At 34.5% G+C, this 23,448-nt stretch overlaps 1 protein-coding gene across 6 annotated transcripts in view; it reads right to left on the bottom strand.

Annotated features, from left to right (window-relative positions):
• Positions 1 to 23,448, bottom strand: part of RICTOR (RPTOR independent companion of MTOR complex 2) — a 118,877-nt gene that overhangs the window by 74,833 nt on the left and 20,596 nt on the right. For all 6 annotated transcript variants that reach the window (XM_082453674.1, XM_082453673.1, XM_082453676.1 and 3 more), the window contains one exon: positions 11,620 to 11,717. In XM_082453674.1, coding sequence (XP_082309800.1) covers positions 11,620 to 11,717 — 98 coding nt within the window. The remainder of the gene's footprint in view (positions 1 to 11,619; positions 11,718 to 23,448) is intronic.

Raw genomic sequence — 23,448 nt, 5'->3', positions numbered from 1 at the left:
GGATTTTATATTTCCCATCCCAGGATTCAACAAATAAATAAATGTACTGAGGGGAGAATCTCCTTTTACTTGATTTCTCCCATTTGATGGTCTCCATCAAAAGCTCTGTGCTGTTTTTCCCATGTTTCAGCAACAGTACTCCTGGGACCACAGTCTAAATTTTTAGCTTCCTGTCCACATTCCACATTAGCCAGTATCCCCCAGGTAAATGTTGCTGGAGAAGTTAGATCATCTCCACAAGATTCTCTCTTCTCTGAAGTCTTGGTTCCTACCCCACTTACAGCCAGAGTAGTTGCCTGATGCCTTCAAACAGGCTTTCCTTTTTTTTTTTTTTTTTTAATTAAGAATACTGATCTAATACTAGCTATTTGCACCCCACCTGGATGACAACATATTATGTTGATCTAGTCTGAGTTTTGAAAACTGACTTTTATCTAAAAGTTACATAAAGCTTCTCAAGTTATTTATTGGGCCTAACTGAAAAGGATTAAAGAGAAAGTTGATCATTTCATTAACATGAAGGATCAGAAGGGTCTTCAAATGCTATTATTACTCTCCCTCAGTAGGAAGTTATGAAGTTATAAACCAACCAAAGTGAACAGCACATCTGCCTCTGTGAAAAGCACAATATTGTAGCAAAAAAACTAATGATATAAACTCACTGTTCTATTGGTAGGATCCTTGTAAAACTTCCTGTCCAATTTCTTCTTCAGAGGCAAAAAAAAAAAAAAAAGATGTTGCAAATAGAACAGGGTAGGGGATAGGAATACAGGAACCCTCAGATACTGTAACATTTTCATAGCAGGGGAAAAGACTATAAAAATGATCACTTTATGTGGCAGGAAACTGCTGTGTAAATAGGTAAACAGGCAAAACAAGCTAAAAAGCTTTCCTTCACAGGCCTTTATCCAAAATGATTATACTGGTATTCCTATAAATTCCTTAAAATTCTGAAATATGATAAACAAAGAAGGTTTAGAGTGTCAAAGAGTACGAAAAAAATTTTATTTATTGTTTTTATTGTGTTTTGTTATACAATGTTGTAAGTACTTAAATACTGAGAAGGATGAGACTTTTTATACATACGTATATCAATAGAACTAACACACCACTGTAAAGCAATTATACTCCAATAAAGATGTTTAAAAAAAAATAATAATAATGTAAGATTTCCTAAGCTTTGGGACAAGACAGGAAAATTTCTATACCTCTAGAAAACCAATGTCATACCTAAAATTTTAAAAGTTAAATAATATATTAGTCAAAAATATTTGGAAAAACATGATAGGCAAAAGGTTTAGGCCCTATATTAGTTTGCTAGGGCTGCTGTAACAAATACAGCAAATTTCGTGGCTTGTAACACAGAAATTTATTTTCTCATGATTTTGGATGCTAGAAGTCCAATATTAAAGTGTCTTGACACAGTTTCTTTATTCTGAGGGCCTCGCTCCTTGGCCTGTAGATGGCTATCATCTCTCTGTGTGTCTTCACATGATCTTTCCTCTATGTGTGTCTGTGTCTTTATCTTTTCTTATCAGTACATCAGTCATATTGGATTAGGGACCACCCATATAATTCCATTTTACCTTAATTAGCTCTTTAATGGGCCTATCTCCAAATAGAGACACATTCTGAGGTACTGGGATAGAGCTTCAACAAACAAATTTGGGGGTTGGGGCGGAGGACGAAGCACAATTCAGCTCATTAACACTCCACCCTCACAGCAAAGTAATATGGGCAGGACCTTATAATGTGAAGGTCTAAACAAATTGCAGAAAGATTTATCAGAAGAGGCAAAGAAAATGCACAAAGAATTTACTGAAGAAATAATACTGATAAATAAACATGACATATTTCCTATTTCCTAAAATCTGAATCAAATACATTGGAAAATGCTATTTAAATAAAGCTTAACAAACTCGCAAGAAACTATTTTTTAACATGATTATACCAGATAAGAAAATACACTGTTGATGGAATTATAAACTAAACACATATTGTAAAGTAAATTGGAAAAATGCACCAAAATCAGGACCTGCTTTTGGTGATTTATATTAATAATTTAAAATGTAAAGTAGGTTCAAGCACAAGATCCTTATGACATAATTTACAATAATAAGGAACTAGAAACAAAATGCTCATAAAGGAGGAACCTTATGCAGATGTTAATATTATATAATACTGAAACACAAGGAATAACCTGCATAATGTATTGGTTAGGGAAAATATTCTAAAAGATATACATTTTTTAAAAATATATACATTTTTAAAGAAGTCTATACATCAACATTTTAACATCAAAAAATGAAAGTACACTAATAAGGACCTGCTGCCTAAAAAAAATAAATAAAATAAAATTCTAAATAAATAAATAAATAAATAATGAAAAAAAAAAAAAGAAGTACAATCATAGGTGATTTATTTTCCTTTCTGTGCTTTTCTGTATTTTATAAATGTTTACAATGAATATCTATTACTTACCTAATCTGGGAAGGGTTATACATACAGTACAGTATTCATAAATAGTAACAGAATTAGCATTTATTGACTATTAATCTTGTCAACCCTAGAAAGTAAGTAATATTTTGGTAAATAAAGACTACTGAGGCTAGAGATGGTAATATGACTTCCAAACACCACAAAGCTATTAAGTGGTAAAGCCAGAAATCAAACCAAACCAGTCTAAGTCCAGAGCCCAGTGAAATGTGACTATACTTTAGTATTAAAATTATCTACATGGGAAAAGAAAAAACAAAAACAAAAAACAAAAAAAAATGTACATGGGGGAAAGGGGTGGATTTAAAAATAGAATAACTGAACATTACCATCTTATTTCATTTCTCCAGCCTCAAAAATGGTATGAATCAAGAGTCTGGAGAACCACACTCTGGCTATAAACACATAAAATGAGTAAGTGAATTTATTATTTTTTTCCCAGAACAGCTAACTAAAAACACACATACAAATATTGCCCATTTCAAAGGATTAAAACACACACAAAAAGAACCTTATCACTACACTACTAAAAATAATTTAGTATTCATTTGAGATTCCCCAGATATTTCAGATTACTAGCACTGTCACTATATGGTACCATATATTAATGAAAAAGAAAAATAAAAGGACTCCTTATCATGGTGTTATCACTTAGACCTTGGATATATTCTAATTCATAAACTTAAAAAAAAAATTCTAAGCTTCATTTTTCTATTATTAACATATAAGATACTGTGCTTTTAAAATGGGAGAAATGTTGCTTTCTTAAAACAACTCCATTTCTAAAAAGGCAGTGTTTCCATTCTTCTGTTACAGTTTGTTAATAAAATGAAATGCTTTGAAATGTAGAAGTATAAAAAATCTTACCCTGTCAAGGGTTAGTTTCTCCCCTAAGTATGTACTTGGTTCTCTTTTCCTGCATTTTCTTTTTCACACTTACTAGATATCCTTGCAGAAAACTATAGATTCAGAGAAACATAATTTCAAAATTACTCCCCTTCTCAAACCACAAAATGTATGACTGTTCACTATTTAACATTTGCTAGAATTAGCAGTTTTGTTGAAGGGAAAAATTTTTTCAAAGTTATTATTATGATTTCCAAAAAGCACACACAATTAGGAAATTATTTAGAAAGGAGTTTTTTTCTACTACCTAATATAAATGTATTTGAACTGCAAGAAATGTTTCTGAGAAAAATGTCCACTCAGTTGGAAACTGGAAAATCACCAGTAACAACTAAAAAACACTTTGCAATGGAACACAGCATATTAGTCATAATCATCTGCCTATTTTTCAGGGACAGTAAGAGATATTAGGGCTATGCTTTCAATGGTGGCTAAATTGTGCTGTCATATTGTTTACAGAATTATAGAAGAGGGTCTTATTAATCAGTCTTAAATGAAAATATCCCTTTTGAATTAGAATTATCCCACGCAGAGACTAAATTTTCTATATGTAAATAATTCACATATATCAGGAATAAGAAATCAGAGAAGACATTGATAAGATTCTAAATTTTCGATTATCAAAGACGCATTACGCTTTCACTTTTAATCACCAGGAGTTCATCTATTGTTAAGTTTCAAAACATTAGGAATAAATTATTTTAATAAAAAATTTTTGTAGTGACTGACTCACTACCTTACTAATCATCTGATTTAAATAAACCCTACAAATCAAACCCTTTAACTCTTTTTTTTTTTAACATCTTTATTGGAGTATAATTGCTTTACAATGGTGTGTTAGTTTCTGCTTTATAACAAAGTGAATCAGCTATACATATACATACATCCCCATATCTACTGCCTCTTGCATCTCCCTCCCACCCTCCCTTTCCCACCCCTCTAGGTGGTCACAGAGCACTGAGCTGATCTCCCTGTGCTATGTGGCTGCTTCCCACTAGCTATCTATTTTACATTTGGTAGTGTATATATGTCCACGCCACTCTCTCACTTTGTCCCAGCTTACACTTCCCCCTCCCCGTGTCCTCAAGTCCATTCTCTAGTAGGTCTCCGTCTTTATTCCCATCTTGCCCCTAGGTTCTTCATGACCATTTTTGTTCGTTTGTTTTTTAGATTCCATATATATGTGTTAACATACAGTATTTGCTTTTCTCTTTCTGACTTACTTCACTCTATGACAGACTCTAGGTCTATCCACCTCACTACAAATAACTCAATTTCGTTTCTTTTTATGGCTGAGTAATATTCCATTGTATATATGTGCCACATCTTCTTTATCCATTCATCTGTTGATGGACACTTAGTTTGCTTCCATGTCCTGACTACTGTAAATAGAGCTGCAATGAACATTGTGGTACATGATTCTTTTTGAATTATGTTTTTCTCAGGGTATATGCCCAGTAGTGAGATTGCTGGGTCGTATGGTAGTTCTATTTTTAGTTTTTTAAGGAACCTCCATACTGTTGTCCATAGTGGCTGTATCAATTTACATTCCCACCAACGGTGCAGGAGGGTTCCCTTTTCTCCACACCCTCTCCAGCATTTATTGTTTGTAGATTTTTTGATGATGGCCGTTCTCACCGGTGTGAGATGATATCTCATTGTAGTTTTGATTTGCATTTCTCTAATGATTAATGATGTTGAGCATCCTTTCATGTGTTTGTTGGCAATCTGTATATCTTCTTTGGAGAAATGTCTATTTAGGTCTTCTGCCCATTTTTGGATTGGGTTGTTTGTTTTTTTGATATTGAGCTGAAACCCTTTAACTCTTAACTCTGGGAAAGAGATAGGCAGAAACAGCAAGAAGAACGCTGAATTGGTAAATTTAAACAATGAGAATCTCATCCTACCTCAACTACTGACTGAATTACTAATTAACCTTCAATCATTAGGTAGCAATTTCTTCAATTCTATCTTATAACAATGCCTGCCTTACCACATAGGTTTGTTAATATTAAGAATAAATTACTGTTGATGCTTAGAAATCATTAAAGACCTTTCAAAATGTAAGAATTAGCATCCTAACAGTCACTTAAAATGCTAAATTATTAGACATCACATATTTCACTGGTGTTCAGTCACTCCTCACCCCATGTGTTTTTATGACTATCAGTCACAATACCTAGCTTAATGTCACTAAATAGGACCAGAGTTCATGCAGAAGTTGTAAGAGAGGGCTACCCTCTTCTTTTATGACTGAAAGCTATAAAGATGATGTATCTTAGTCATATGGAAAGTGTTTGAGAATGAAGCTAACCTAAAAGAAAAGAGCTGAGAAATGGAAAGACAGAATGCAATTAACATTTTTTCAACCCCTAGGTCATTCTGCCTGAAATTAAGACCTGACATGTGGTCTTCCTCATCATGAGAGTAAATAACTTCCTTTTATTGATACTTCAGCTCAGTTGAATTAGGTTTGTTAAATTTGTTACTTATAAACCACCTTAAGCATTCAATATCATCAGAAGTCTGCAATTATTTTATGAGCATAACTATTAAATTTAATTTTTTTAATATAAACAAAACAAATACTGTTACATAATATCTTCTCTTTAAATGGGGTATGGGGCTTCCCTGGAAGTCCAGTGGTTAAGACTCCGCACTTCCACTGCAGGGGGCACTGGTTCGATACCTGGTTGGGGAACTAAGATCCTGCATGCCGCATAGCATGGCCAAAAAATAATATGAATGAATGAATGAATGAGGAAAAGGTTTTGATAACATGTCACTGGTATATTTTGCCTATTAAAATCCATGTGCAACATCAATCTATTGGTTATCATTAATCCATAGAACTTTCTTACAAATACTAAAATAATCAAAGGGGGCTATCAACAATATTATATTCTGACAAAGTTAAAATAGAAGTCTAAACCATCTCTAGGCAATAAAAATGTCTGAGCTGCTTATTAAAATTATTAACTTTAAAAAATATATAATGATCAGTTAAAACTGGGCAGTTAAATGCTATTCCCATTTTACTTATATGGCTCTGAAGGTTAACTAAACAGTTCTCCTCAATGAGCAACAGAAAGAATAATCCAAACTTCAAAAAATCTTATCACAAATTAGAATTCCACAGCATAGTCTTTTCAGAAGGCAATTTATAAGTAGGTTTTAAAATACAAAGTACAAATGCTCTTGGCTAAATAATTACAGTTTTACAATTCTATTCTACACAAGCCAGTACACAAGAGTGTTACTAATGCATTAATTTAAAATGCAAAAAGGAGGAAAAACTTCTATTTTCTAATGATGGAATGATTAAATAAATTACGGTATATGTATTACGCATATGTCTGTATACTTGGATGCACATACACATACATACATATGGACGGATATGCACACACACATACATCTACCAACACACACATGCAGCTACTAAAAAGTAGATCTACATTTATAGAACAGGAAAGGACTCTATGATATATCATAAAGTGTAAAAAACACAAACTACAAATCCATAAATCTCAAGATCTCATTGAAAAAAACCTTTATGTATACATATAATAAATGGTAAATAAACTGAGCATTACATTAGACACTTTGTTTTGTTTAGCTTATTTAATTCTCACAACTCACTGAAATACACACACACACACATATTTATAATTATATCAGAGAAGAATAAATACTTTCTAGTGGTTACCTGTGAGGAACGGTATTTTTGTCAGGGTAAGGAGGTGGATGGGAAGGAGATGTGAGAGAGGAATTTCACTTTTTACCATATATTGTTTAGTACCATTTAAATGTTTATATTTAACTTATATAATTTTGAAGTTTTTAAAAACAGAACAAAATAAAGATTCCTCTGGAGCTTTTAATATATGAGATTAAATATAGGAAAAGAGAACTTTAAAATGTAAAAGAGCTAAAATATTTTCATCTTTAAAAACAGGTCTTTAGATTATGAGCATGTTGTCAGTTTTAAAAATAGAATACTAAGATTATATTCATCAGCAGCCTGTTATACACATTACTTTATCTAGTGAAATGATGTCAGAAGGCAAGCATGGGTGTGTGACATTCACATGGTTCTAGGATCACAACACTAGCACCCTCTCTTCATACCTTAAAAGGAGGTTTAATTCTGTAGATAAAGGCCACCCTCTACAACATTTTAGCCCCACTGATCTACTAAATTAACTTAATCCTAGTTTGTTTTGTTACTTAATAACAAAACAAATGCTAGTACAACAAAAACTCTTATTTAAACTGCAAAATCATCCCAATGTAATACAATGCCTTTAATTAAACACTTGATATGTGCCAGGATTTGGGGAAGAGAGGGATATAAGAGTAAAAAAATAGATACTACATATTTCTTATATTTAATAAACTCAGTTTAATAAGATAGTCACACACAATAAATAATAATGATAATAAAAGAGCAGATAAAATTTAGTAGACACATATATAACCTATTATAGGAACACAGTGAAGGGTGACCAACTAACTCCTGTCTAACTGGTCTCCTGGAATCATAATCCTGTTTCTTATTTTCTTATTCTATAGAGCTATTCTTAGAGATTTCTAAGAATTTATAAATTTTACTCTGTAAGTTAATGAACTTACAGATTTTAAAAGAATACCGGCTCTGTAAATATTTATTAACGTAGCTTGCTAACAAAATGGAATTCAAAGACACATTATATTATGATTAAATTCAATAAGCATTTATTTTGTGCCAGGTATTTGGAGAAATTTTATAATAAAACCTACAGACCTTTATTTATCACCTAGGGGATGACTCTGTCCCCTAGGAAACATTCGGCAATGCTTTGAGACATTTTTGCTTGTGACAACTGGTGGAGGTGTGCTACTGGTATCCAGTGGGTAGAGGCCAGGGATGCAGCTAAACACACTACAATGAACAAGACAGCTTCCCAAAACAAATAATTATCTGGCCCAATATGTCAATGTTGCTCATGCTGAAAAACCCTGTTACAGTAACAGCTTACCAACCTGCAACTCAAGCTATTAATAAGCAGACTCACCTTTTTAGAGTCAACAAAAATTCCTGAAAAGTGGCAAAAAATGCAAAAGAAAACAAAAAACAAACCCTAGGTTGTAAGGCATTACCTGTTATGGAGTATATATTATGTACCAGGCACTGTACTGACACCTTGCTTCTAATTGCAGCAAAATTATCTCTGAGTAAAGAAATCTGCACGAGACTGCCTTGTTAGGGTCAGAGTTGGGCTGTAAGACCCCGTTTACTTGATCTGAAGTTCATGCTTTCCTCACTGTATCACCAGGCAGCCAAGTGAGTTTTTATCAAGTCTCATGTTCATAGATTTTACTAACTGAACAGCCCCTCACATCCTGACCCAAGGTTTAGTCCCTCATATTGTAGAAAAATTCCAGTAAGTATGTTTATCTGATTTTTAAATCCATAAATAATTTAAAACAGCATATAAGAGGGCTGCTACAAGCCCTTTACAGAGAGAAATATGAAAACTGTAAACAAAGGATATGGCAAAACAAAAAACAAACAAGAATACGAAAAGCTCAAAAGCCTAGGGCCTTCATTACAGAGATGCATCATTCTATACTCTACAGTGGTATGATGGCGGAAGGGAAGGAGAGAAGAAACAGGGAAGGAAGGAGGAATGGGGGAAGCGGATAGGGAAGGGTGAAGAGGGAGGAGATGAAGCAGGGAAGGAGGTAAAAGGGGAGGAGGAGAGTAGAGGGAAGGAGAAACGGGAGAAGAGACGGGGAGAACACAAATCAAGGAGAGACCAAGTGGAGGGAACAACTTAGTGAAATACTATGGGAAAAATTCAAAAAAACAAAGAAATGGAGGAGGGAAAAAGGGAGAGAGGGCAACTGACCTTAACCCTAGAGAAACTGGGATCTAGACAGAAATAAATGGAGAATAGACAAGGGAAAAAGAGAGGTGTCCAACAGATTCCTAGAAACAGATGTTTAAAGCACTCCTATTCCAGAAAGTTCTGTATATGCACTGTCCATTACGGTTAGTAGTCACTAGCCACACACAGGTGGCTGTGAGCGTGGAAATACGGCTAGCCTGAATTGAGATGTGCTATAAGCATAACATACACACTTGATTTCAAAGATTTAGCATGAAAAAATATTAAATATCTCATTAATATTTTATACTAATTACATAATGATAATAATGTGGATATACTGGACTAAAGAAAATATATATTAAAAATAATTTCATATTTCCATTTACTTTTTTTAGTGTGGCTACTAGAAATTTAAAATTACACATGTGGCTCACATATATTTCTACTGCATAGTGCTGCTGTAGATTTTTAAGATTGCTTTAGTACCCATTCTGGTGCCAAAGTGGAATAACAGAAATCATTGCCATTCTTACATTCATTCCCAACTTACAGAATCCCAGTTGTCAAGAGATGCGGAACTACGTATCTAGATATCAACCTGACTGTGACAGGAACCATGAGTTCAAACAGGACAAAAACCTCTACTAATTGTTTTTAACAGTTAAATCTAGGCAAGTGGTAAGACGTATTATTATTAGGGTTGGGTGAAGAATGATGACATAAAACTGAGAAATTTAATAGAGGGAGTGAAACCAGGAGATGCCATTTGCAACCGTGGAACAACTCTAGGTCTTAAAAACTTGGTATTATCTGACTAGCACACTGAAGAAATGTATTTGAAGACTTTCATTACATTGATAAAAATGAAAATATACACAGGGATATTTTTGAAAACCCCTTCACAAGCACTCATTCAGTGTTTTTGAAAGTTGTTTTTAAAAAAATCACTTTGTCATCCCTCGTACAAAATAATTTTCTCATCTGTTATATAAAAATAAAATGCCAGAATATTTCAAAGTTTCACTAAGAAAAAAATAAATGCATATGTATGTTTCCCTAACTATGAAAAGAAAAAAACTAATCTATTTTGTAAATATTTATCACACAACACCATATTGAAAAAAACAACTTGGTTACATAGTGACTATATTCTCGTCCCCTTCTATTTCTATGAAATAAAATCAAATCCAAGCCACAGTCTAACAACCAGGTAGCAAAGAATTAAACATTTTGGAAGGATTAAAACAGTGCCGCTCAAACTTTAATGTACACCCAAATTCACCTGAGATATTCATTAAAATGTAGATTCTCGTTCGGTAGGTCTGGGGTGGGGTCAAAAACTGTACATATCAAACAAGCTCCAAGGTGACACCAATGCTGCTGGTCTATGGATCACACTTTGAGTAGTAAGAGGTGAGAACAAACAGTTATTCCTACATTTAAAATGTACAACAGGGAACTATACTCAGTATTTTGTAATAGCCTATAAGGGAAGAGAATCTGAAAAAGAATACATATATATGTGTACGCATATATATGTAATCTGAACCACTGTGCTGCACACCTGAAACTAACATGACATTATAAATCAACTCTACTTCAACAAAAATTTAAAAATAAAACAATAAAATAAAATGTATAACAATTTATATTTAGTAAACTAAAAAGGGAAAAAAAATTTCCCAAAGAAGGCATTTTGCTCTCTATTTATGGCATCACCTCAAATAACAGGCATTTTAGTGTTTCCAAGAGTTGGCTGTCCAGCATTACCAGGCTCAAAAGCACACCAATCCATCTATCAAACTTGGGAATTCTTGGCTGCTAACAGAGATCAAGTCAATATTTATTTGGGACAAGGGCCCCTACATTTATCTTGAGCTCTAATTGAGATCCAGATAATGGGAAAAGAGTATTAGGGAAAGAGAGGAAGTTGTAATAATTCTCTGGAAATGATTACACCTATGAAAAGCAACACACACGTACTTATGTACAAACATATTTATCCTATAGTATCACATAAAAATGAATATAAAAAGGCAAAAGAAATACATCATTGTGTGAATAACAGTGGAGATTGAATTATGGACTTCTCAGTGTTTTTTTTTCTTTATTCGCTTCTGAACCTACCAAATTTTTTACAAGCATATAATGCTTCCCATTTTTCAAATATACTTTTAAATTTAAAAACATATGACAAAAATCCATGAGAAGTAGCAGAGGAAAGCACTAATACTGAAGGAATACTCAAGGATTTCTTGTTAATGTTGGTTAAGAAGCATCTAATAAGTACAATAAGGAAAAAAGAATTTAAGATGGTAATATAAAGAATGAACTTACTTACCTTAGTAAAGTTATTCAGATGGCCTAGCTTTCTCATATTTGATACTCCTTGCAATTTGGCCACATTTTGGAGAATCTCCCTTAAGTTATCAGACGGTTCTAGAACAGACAAAAGAAATTTAACATAATTTTAAGAGTATTTTCTTAACCAAACACACAAACCGTGTAGTATTAAAACTTCACAACTTTGGCTCTTGGTTTCTTTAAAGTCTTACACTCTCTCTCAAATCTGTCTGCTTAGGAGACTTCAAAGTCCATGTGGATGACTCACTGAATGACCTTCACATCTCTACTCCACTTACACCTATGGTGCAACTCTGTGTATCGTCACCTGGAATTATTCAACCACTCATTCTTAAATTTCAACCCCAACCCCAAGCACAACTTTCACTTCTGGCCACAATGTACTGACACAATAGTAACAGGCACCAAAAATACTGTCCTATTTCAATCAACCAAAAAACGTAACAAAACATATAAAATGATAGTTCAAGACACTGGACATCAAGAAGTAAAGAAAAATAATCCCTGAGAAATGAGAAATAAACAACCATGCTCTACAACTGCCCCAGCTTACTGTCTTTAGAGAGTTTCCAGGCCTTGGTGCTGAGAGGAGAAACCCAAACTGTCTGAGTTTAAGAGACAGAGCTCAGAGTCCAAGGAGACCAAAAAGTGTTATAGGAGAGAGCACTGCACAGAGAGAGAAAACTGGATATCTGCAAAGGGATCCCTTATGTAGTCAATATAGCAATGATTGGTGCATGTTTGTGAGGAAATTACCACTCGAAAGAATTAAAGGGATGAGTACCTTGTGTTCACACAGCACAGGGAGCAGTGCTTGTTCCTAATGGCCATATTGAAAACCTTAACAGTGCATGGGGCATTGGTTAGAGTATTCAGAAAAGTCTTGGCTTAGTGGTGGGGAACAATCACATATAGACTAAACATTTCTTTGATCCCACCTAACAAATCTCCAAAGCAAGACTTGAAAGAATTACACTGTTTCCAAGTGACTAAAATGTGTCTCAGACCAAAGCTCAAGAAGAATCATAAGAACAGAAAAAATAGGGAACACTAATGAAGCAAAATTTACAATGATTAGCATCCAAATATCATCAGACATAACAAAGAAGCAAAGTCATACTATGACTCATAGTAAGCAGAAAAATTAATCAACTGAAAATGACCCAAAGCTGAACTGTTAGAATCAGCAGAAAAGGACATTAAAACAGTTTTTATAACTGTAGTCTATATGTTCAAAAACTTAGGGAGAGGCATGCAAAGTGTAAAAAGCACTCAAATTGAATTTCTGGAGATGAAAACTACAATGTCTCAGATGTAAATATACTGGATGGGAATAAAAGCATAACGGCTTTTATAGAAAGTAAGAATTGTGAATTTGAAGACAAAGCAATAAAAACTATCCAAAATGTAACACAAAGGGAACAAAAAATAAATGAAAAGACTATCAGTGAACTATGGAGCTTCAAGCAGCCTAACACAATTACAATAAGTGTAACTGGAGTCCTCAGAGGAAAAAATTAGGTGATAGAAGAATTAATTGAAGAAATAATAGATGAAAACTTTCCAAATTTGATCAAAATAAGCCAATAAATCCAAGAAGCTCAATCAACCCCAAGCACAAGAAACAGGACCAAAATTAGACCAAGGCACATCATAATCAAATTGCTCAAAACCACTGGTAGAGAAAAGTCTTAAAAGCAACCAGATAAAAGAAGACAAGTTACATACAGAGGAATAAGAAGAATGACAAATTTCTCGTGGAAAACAGGCAAATGAGAAGACAGTGGAGCAACATCTTTAAAATACTGAAAGAGGGACTTCCCTGGTGGTCTAGTGGTTAAGAATCCGCCTTCCAATGCAGGGGACATGGGTTCGATCCCTGGTCGGGGAACTAAGATGCCGCAGGGCAACTAAGCCTGCATGCTCTAGAGCCCACGCACCACAACTAGAGAGCCCTGTGCGCCGCAACTAGATAGAAGACCATGCGCCGCAATGAAGAGCCTGCACACCACAACTAGAGAGCCCACGGACTCTAGAGCCCACACGCCGCAACTACAGGGAAGCCTGCATGCGATGAAGATCCCACGTGCCGCAACTAAGACTCAATGCAGCAGGTATAAATAAATAAATTTTTTTTAAAAAGGTTCATCTATATAACAGGGCACTATGCAGTGATTAATGACCTTGTGTGAGATTATTTCAAAAAAAAAAATACTGAAAGAAAAAAAAAAAGCTTTTAAAATGTAAAAACCATTCTTAGCTCACTTGTTTTACAAAAACAGGCCAAAACCAAAAATTGCCCTGCGGCTGGTAGTCTGCCAACCCCTGGAATACAGTGTCAATATTCCTCAAGCTATTTTTCTATTAATATATTCAGCATCCTATTTGCTTTAAACAAAAGCACAATCTAAAGAAGAAAAAAAGACTATCACATTACTGATATTTTAGTTTAAGAGCCATTATGCCTTCCTTTGAGATATTTAGATGTTAACACAGAACTAAGGGGCTATTTGTTTTGAATCAGTCTTTTCCTCAGCAAAGGAAACTGGTCACATTGTTCTATAAATTTAGCTTGCATCTGCCTACCTTCCGCCATTCTGTTATACTCAGTGTAAGCCGTGACAACCACAAATTGGTTAGTGTCAAACCACTAAGCATATTACATAACCCAGTTATTCCAATCACTTTGAAATTACTACATACTCAGATTATTCATTTGATTTCAGAGCATTTCCTACAAATTTTGGATTTTTTTTTTTTAAACTCCAATGAAATTCGATCTACTTTTAAATGGTTTAGGGTATGTCTTTAAAATTAGTGACTCTTTTAGGTTGTCTTAAATATGGAATGAAAACAGCTCACCATTGGGTGGGATCAGAGCTCATTAAAAAAACTGCAAGGGACCATGAATAGATCACTGCTAGTACTCAGTAATATCTTTTTGTTATAAATGGTATCTGTTTGGAGACATTGAGGAAGAAAAATTATGAGTAAGCCAATGATTTTTAAATGATTTAACTATACTTGAGAACTTAATACAATTTTTATAACAACCCTTACAGTAATTCAGAACCTACAGTAGTTTGCAAAACCAGAGTTAAGGATCTTTAAAGCCAGTGTGAAATCCACCTAATGGAAATATATAACCTAACCATTTTACATCAATTTATAATTGTCAGGCATCAAACAGTTTCACTAACGTGAGGACATAGTTACTACTATGCAATGTGATAGGACTAATAGTTAAGATGATTAGTCTGAAGATATATTCTTCACAAAGGCTTGCATATTTCTAATTATTGCCTATTTTCTAAGTACAAACTGATTGCAGACATTTTTGAAAAGCCACAATTTTGTGACAAAAATAAAATCTCAAGTCTGAGTTCATTCGTTCAAGAAACATTAATTGAACACCTATATGGTCAGGTACTGTTTTAGGTACTGGGAAAATACATCAATGAGCAAGACAGATCGTTCCTTACTGGACCTTACATACAAATGGAAGAAAACTGGTAACAACAACAAAAACCCCTATGCACACAATATGAAAATTGACAGGTGGTGAGAAGCCAATATTGGGTCAAATGTTTGCCTGATGAATAATGACATAAAATGAACCTAACATACAATACAGGTGTTGTTGTCAATCCAAATCAAAATGAATCAGGCTTTCTTCTTTGCCCTCCTTACCCCTTTCTCTTTTATATAATTAATTACCAGGAACCCCCAACTAGAATTGTAATATGGAAGAATTTCAAAGTTTCTTCATAATATATTTCCTGAAAGACAGAACATGTTTCCTCCCAGAAACTATGTTACTTCCCAGACTAATTCAAAAATAGTATTCAGGGCCATTTTAGACATGAAATACTATGTAATGCTCATGTGCTACAATGTTCCTATGAGGAACTCTAACTTGAAATATTAGGGTAAAGTTCCCCTGGTAATGAAATAAGAAGTCCCTGGTTTCTTCTTTACATGCTAGATTAGGAGTATACAAACTTTTTAATTAAAAAAGGCCCAGACAATAAGTATTTTAGGCCATAAACTCTCTTCTTCTGTTGTAACCTCAACTCTGTTGTAACCAAGAAAGCAATAGTAGAAAATACATAAGTAAACGAATGTGGCTATGTTTCAGTAAAACAGACCTGGCCTCATGAGCTGTAGATTGCCAACTCCTATGCTAGACAGTCAGAAATTAAACTATATGAGCAAGCTGAGATCAATGTGCTTTTTATTGGCGGGGGTGGGGGGGAGAACGGGGGAGAGACTTTAAGGAGAGGTTTACCTCTATTTCTTCCTATTCTCACTTAATGTTTCCAGTTCAGCCTCTCCAAAACTGTGCTATGTGAGAAGTATTGATATAAAAAAACAAATGAGATAATCCACTAGGATTTCTCTGAAGCCCAGTAGTTTAGCCCAGAGCTGCATTAAGGGAAAAAGAGGGGGGCGGAGAGGGGGGGGGGGAATGTGGCTAGGAAAAAGAGAAAAAAAAAATTGTGGCTAGCTGGCGATGATGGCCAACCATTCAAATGCAAGGAAGCAAAACACAAAAGAACTGCTAAAATTACAGTTGCTCTTTTCCTCTTATTGTGTAACTTGTAAGTCCTGTGAGTGTTCCCAATGACTCTTTCTGGAGGTAATGGAATAACTATAGTCAATATTCAGCAATTTAATATTATATAAGCATATACATGTATACATATATACATACAGAAAACCACCAAGAGAAAACTACAGTAAAGAAACCTTTTATATCTCTATACATCTACAGACATATACACACATACCTAAATATATTCTTTCCCCCTTTAGCTTAATTCTCCATGTATGTGCACATATGCACACGCACACACATATATGTATATATATGTGAGTAAACATGCATTTATTTTAAAATGTTTTCAATATATACTGCTTTGTAACATGCTGCAATAAATCATATTAATAGCTTTACCTGTCAAAAAATATACAACATAAAATTGATTTTTAAATAAAGTTAGTTTCAAGTACACATAGTAAATTAATGACCAAAAACTACTGGCATACATCTATTTGGGAATAACAGAAAGAACAACTCTGAAATAAAAAAGAACTGGATTCAAATCTAGCTTAATCACCTACAAACCATGTAGCCTTAGACTAAGTCACTAAACCTGACAGGCATCCATTTTCTCATACCTATAGTGAACATACTAATTACCTAACCTTGAAGGCATTGTTACAAGGTGTGAGGTGCAACGTACTTAGCACAGTGCCTAGCCCAGAACAGATATTCAATAAATAGTAGCAACTATAATTAAAATTAGTTATTATTTGCTTAGCAAAAACAATTTTTATGGATCAATCATGTGAAAGTTATGTGGCTAGCCCAGGCAAATGGTTAATTCACATATTAGTGCGTCTAAATTAATGAATTTTGGTTACATGTTTTAGCGCATTACTTTTATTTAATTTTTTTTTATAAATTTATTTTATTTATTTATTTTTGGCTGCGTTGGGTCTTTGTTGCTGTGCGTGGGCTTTCTCTAGTTGCAGCGCACGGGGGCTACTCTTCATTGTGGTGCACAGGCTTCTCATTGCAGTGGCTTCTCCCGTTGCGGAGCACGGGCTCTAGGCGTGCAGGCTTCAGTAGTTGTGGCTTGTGGGCTCTTGAGCGCAGGCTCACTAGTTGTGGCGCACGGGCTTAGTTCCTCCGCTGCATGTGGTATCTTCCCAGACCAGGGATGGAACCCGTGTCCCTTGCAATGGCAGGCAGATTCTTAACCACTGCGCCACCAGGGAAGTCCCATGCATTACTTTTTTTTTTTTTAACTTTGTATGTATGTATATATGTATGTATTTATTTAATTATTCATTCATTTATTTATTTATGACTGTGTTGGGTCTTCGTTTCTGTGCAAGGGCTTTCTCTAGTTGTGGCAAGCGGGGGCCACTCTTCATCGCGGTGCGCGGGCCTCTCATTATCACGGCCTCTCTTGTTGCGCAGCACAGGCTCCAGACGCGCAGGCTCAGTAATTGCGGCTCACGGGCCCAGCTGCTCCGTGGCATGTGGGATCTTCCCAGACCAGGGCTCGAAGCCGTGTCCCTTGCATTGGCAGGCGGATTCTTGACCACTGCGCCACCAGGGAAGTCCCGTGCATTACTTTTATGATCCAAGATTTGCTCATTTTTGAAGTAAAACTTCTATTGTCTTATATGCCTTCTTGAAAATGTCAGAGGAATTAGGAGTGGGAGCAGAGTTGAGCAATATTTTCTGTGATTTATTTGTGAATATACATGAACAAATGCTAATAAGCAACAAGCTAGAAAAGCTGGGTGCATAAGAATTTAACAAAATTAAACACGACTACATAAATTGGATATGTATTTAATTATATATTTAATATTATCTATGATTACTGTGAGCAGACACAAAGGATTAAAAGTATATGGCATAACTATAGTTGGTATTACCTCTGTAAAAGCCAGCAGCAAATCTGTCTCCTCTACCAGCAAGGACACTGGGAGTACACCTTCTCACCATTACCCACAGGTCCAAAAGTTGAGGAAGCACCGCTTCAAACTCTCTCTCTAACATTTCCTGAAATTCTAACAATTATTAATATCAAAGAGTTATATAATTTAGTAGGGAAAGGATCTATCCCAATGATAGCATCCTGGGAAAAGGGCCTTTGTTTTACCTCTAATGCAGAGGAACTCAAAACTTCCTAAGAGAGTCTATTCCATCTTTGATAGAGTAGTCAAATATTGTCTCTTATACTCATGCCAAACTCTGTCCCTTTGTAATTTTCATCGATTTGTTCTGGTGTAACAATCTGGAATGCAGAACAAGTATTATCTACCCTCACATACTGAAAATAATAATTTTTCCTCTCAAGCAACTGTAGCAGATAACCTTTTTAATCATTGGTATATTTTAAATATAAATACTGTAGTAGAGATAGGCAAGGAAAACCTATCAATTACTACTGCAAGTAAATCAGTTTAGTTATAACTTTCTTAAACCTTAGGCTTATTATACTAAAAACTGAACACTTCCGTAGGGCTACTTTAGATGAATGATGCACATGCAGCACCTCTTGAGAGTGAATGATGCGTACAGAGGCAAGACTGCACAGACAGCAAGATGGCACTAGGTTTCTTCAGCCTGGCATGCCCTTTGTTTCCCTACCCAATTTGGAGGAAATCCTCATTCTTCAGGAGTCTCACTAAGACGTGTAAAGGTTTTCCTTAACCTACAAGCTCCCTTCTTTATGTTCTCATGATACGTTCTTCATACCACTATTGCAGCAGTTATGACAGAACACTATCTCAACTGCCTAGGTTCTAACTTACACCTACTGTGCCAGTGTAATTATTAATACCACCTCCTTTCACTTCCCAAAGTATCCCAGGTTGTATTATAAATGACATGACCACCATAAGTGCAGACAGTTAAAATTCAATGACTGTTTGTAAAATTTTCTTACAACTAGATATTTTCTCTATCTCCTTTTCCCAGAGGCTGGAAGAGAATAGTTTTGTTTGGGTTCCTGTTCCAGTGTCCTACTCTTATCAATACAATTCTGTAAGAAGAGGTTAAGGCAGCTTCCGTTGATCTGCAACATTTTAAGATTGTCTTCCCAGTAACCAAGGGGTTCAGATCTCTTTTCCTCCACTTCAATTTTGGATTTAAAATTACCTCATTTTATACATTCCTCTGTTTTTACAAAAATGTGTCTTTTTTCCTATAATCCCAAAGAATTGCTCATTTTGCTTTCAAGGGAAAAGGATAAAAACACTAATGGGGGGTGGCAGAAATGTCCTTCTTGAGGCTTCTCATTTGTACCTTTGACTGGAAAAATTAAACAAGTGACATCTACCAGTTCACTGATGTGATAGTTTAAAAATTCTATGAACAAAAACCATGTCTTTAATTGCTTTATTACAAGCATGTCATTACATAACTGTAAGATACAGACCAGGACTGACCTAGGCACAAAACATTAAAAATAAAGTCAGCTGGAAATAGTAAATAATTCACTTGAACAGAACTTCTATTAAAAGTTGTATAGATATATAATATCAATAATAAGAATACTGTCTATAATCTTTATTTCAAATCATTATTTTGAATAAATCACAAAATAAATTGATATAAATGGCTTAAAATACTTTTAAGTTTCAAATGACAGAATATTCCTCCCAATTTTCCTTAAATATTTTCTGTAAAGAATAAAATAACAATGACATTATATAGTGGGGACAGTATAGTGGGAACATAGGTTTCCCCTCTAGATTGTATTTAGTCATTTTATTACTTATATAACTAAAAGTACAAATGTCTCCTATAAAGTTTAGTTTTGATCTATCCTGGGAATAGCTTTATATTTAGATTCCTAAGTTTTATTCAACTGTACATTTCAGGGCTCACCAGAAGCCATATACTGTGCCAACTGCTTAGGTGAGGAATATTAATAAATACAATATACGGTCTCAGCCCTGGAGATCAAAATTAAATGGGAACAGAGGTACATATAACACTTCATAGTAACACTGTGGGAATAAGATAAAAGGAGGGTGTTTGCTAGAGACTTCACTTAGACTGTATGACAAGTGAAGACAGGAAAACTGTCTTGTTCACACATGCATCCCTAGCCTGGAAACAATGCCAGGCACATGGTGGGTGCTCAATAAACACTGGGTGAAAGAAAGACTGGGCAAGAGAGTGAGACAGTTATTTGGGGATGGATTGACATGGGAACTGATTCTTGACCATAAGCAATAAATCTTCTAGGCATATAAGATAGGAAAAAGCAGAATGTACACAACAAGTAAACATGAAAAAATATGGTATTTTCTCAAGGAATGGCAAGAAATTCAATATTTCCAGAAAACAAGATGATAGGAAATATAGGAAAGTGGAGCTGCATTCCAATGGCCTTATAAGATATACTAAGAAATTTAGACATCTTTGGGCAATGGATAATTATTAAGGAAGACATTTATGCAAGTGGATGGCATGATCAGCTCTGTGTTTTAGAAAGACTGTAGGGGAGAAGAAAGGCAAGTTCAAATAGAGGTTACAAACACCTTCCATGTAAGAAACTTCATCAATAATGGATTAGAGCTGGAAGGAAAGGTAGAAGGAGGAATCAAGGATGAATCCAGGTTTCTAGATTAGGTACACTGATGTATGACACTATTTACTAATAAGTAATCCTAGAGCAAGTATAGATTTAGGGGAATTTTTTTTACCATTTGTAGTACGCATATGCACCAAAAATAACAAAAAACACCTTATATGTTATATCTTAAAATGATGAGACAAAATAATTGACTATTTGGCCTGCACTGGAAACAGACTTACAGACCAGTGGTTTTCAAACCTGTGTTTCTAAGAAATACATGAATTATAAGAAATACTGATTCCAGAATCAATATGCCTGGAAAGTGACCCACATTTGTACCATTTGTAGGAGGCACCCCAGTCATTCTTATGCACACTGAAATTTGAAACATGCTATAAAGACTACCATAATGTCATATAACTAGATTCTGATATCCCTTTGGATTTATCTGATCTGAACTTTTAAAGAACAAATAAGATCTACTCTATGAAATATGCTTCTGTATCATTTTCAAATAAGAATATATTACAATGTGAAATAATATCCACTGACACAAAAATAATAACTATTAATACATTATATGCTACAATATACTGTGCTAATATTTTTACATGAAAAATCTGTTTTAATCTCCATACGAACCATAGAAGGTAGGTGCTATTATTATCATCCTCATGCTACAAAATGAGTCTTAGAGACATTAATTCACTTGCCTGAAGTCACACAAATACCAGACATGGTAATAAGATTTGAACCTAAGCAATCTGACTCTAGAGTCTATCTCACTCTCTAAAATGCAATCACCCTACAGTCTACCTCATTATACTGTTCTGCCTTTCAAAGGAGAATGTACCTTCAGTGTACATACCAGTTTGCAATTATACATTTACTTGTATGATTGGTTGACGTTTATCTCCCCATAAGTCAGCTTTGGTTCACCATTATGGTGTCATCCTAATACCTAGAATGATGTTTGACACACAGTAACCACCCCCAAAAATATTTATTGAATGCCCCAGGTCACACTGTGACTATTAAAACACAAGAATTTACAATGGAAATACTGTCTTATGATTACAATAACAATAACTGTAGTAGAGATGTATATAAAAGAGGAGCAAATAAGAAAGATCACACTGCTTTAATGTATCTATTTTTCAAATTCTGAGGACCAAAACAAATTTACTCCCCCAAAACCTAACCATAAGTAACGTCCTTCTATTGCCTTGAATAGGAATCTCACCTTCTAAGGTAAGAACATACCTATTTAATATAATTAGCAATGTAACTGCCAAGACCCATTCAAATTTGTCAAATATAAAAATTTTAAATGACAATGTCTAGAAAAGGTAGAAATTTGAGCCTGCCGTCTACCTTCAGAAAATCACCTTCCTGATCCTTGTCTACACACCCCCTCCCTCCAAGCATTATATCGATATTTACATTCATACCAGTACTAGAAATCATGTCCCCAGGCTGTACTAGTTAGATAAAGAACCGAAGCCTAACTATTTACCTAATAATCTTCTAATCATTCCATCATTATCTATTTTTACATGGTAAGTAATTTGTGAATTTTTAAAGATTTTTCTGGTAAAGATGGCTTAGATGTTTGTGGTGGAAAATGAAGAAGAGCTGCTTGTTACGAAAAAAAATATGAAGTGCTTTCTTAGAGTTCATCTCTTTCCCTTTTTCACAATAAAATTAGAGATCAGTAGAATGCTTGGGCTTGTAACACTTGTTATGAGACAACTGTAGTACAGAACCGTAACCAAATTCACAAAGCACTTTTACTTTGTACACACGTACAAAGTATACACAAGTATATACAATGAATACACAAAGGCCACTCACCAGGCTACAGAAAAGATTCAAAGAATCTTTGTCATGGCATTTATTTTAATGCTATTTTTCTGCAGAAAAACAGTATGAAAAGTACTGTCTGCAATTAGAACATTTTCTAATGTTAGTAAAAATAACTAAAAGCAATTACTATATAAAGATTACAATCACTGGATGTTCTGCTAAAACTTCTATGTCTTAATCTATTAAATCATTAGGTTTCCACAGTCCCCTAATTAGAAATCTTTTATTGTAAGAGAAAAATTCTGTTTCTCTCTGAAACAATTCACTATGTAAATGAACCCTGTAAAAGAACTGAACAGCTGTGCCTAAAAGCTGAGGCAATTAATTGTTATATACACCCAGCCTATTAGATTTATTTACAAAGTTAGTTGTACATTTTGCTTGTACAGCTACTTTCATGTTTTTTATGAAACATGACTATAGTTCAGATCATTTGTCTGACAGGTGGCTTCTATGAATGTAATTAAGGACTTCCCTCTTAGAAACTAATAAAGGAGCAAAGGGCACAAATACACTTTGGCTGCAAGACACAATTTGAGTGTGGGTTAGAAATCTGAAAAATGCTATTACAATGTTATTTTCTAACCTTTCCATTTGTATTCTTGGTTCTACATCTTACTGCCTAATTCCAGTACTTCCATCATTTAATTATTCACTATTTCTCATTGACCTAAGTCTCTCACTAGCTTTTACCCGTCTTTAAAAAAAAATTGCTTCTGCCCACTGTTTCCCATTTTTTGAAGTGACATTACACCTTTCTTCTACCAAATCTCTCTGAGGCTCAAGTTAATTAATTCTTACCTCATCTTCTAAATTCTACCCATCAG

Source organism: Balaenoptera physalus (genome assembly GCF_965194825.1).
Source record: "Balaenoptera physalus genome assembly, chromosome: 3".
NCBI lineage: Eukaryota > Metazoa > Chordata > Mammalia > Artiodactyla > Balaenopteridae > Balaenoptera > Balaenoptera physalus.
This window is presented reverse-complemented; position numbering and strand designations above follow the sequence as displayed.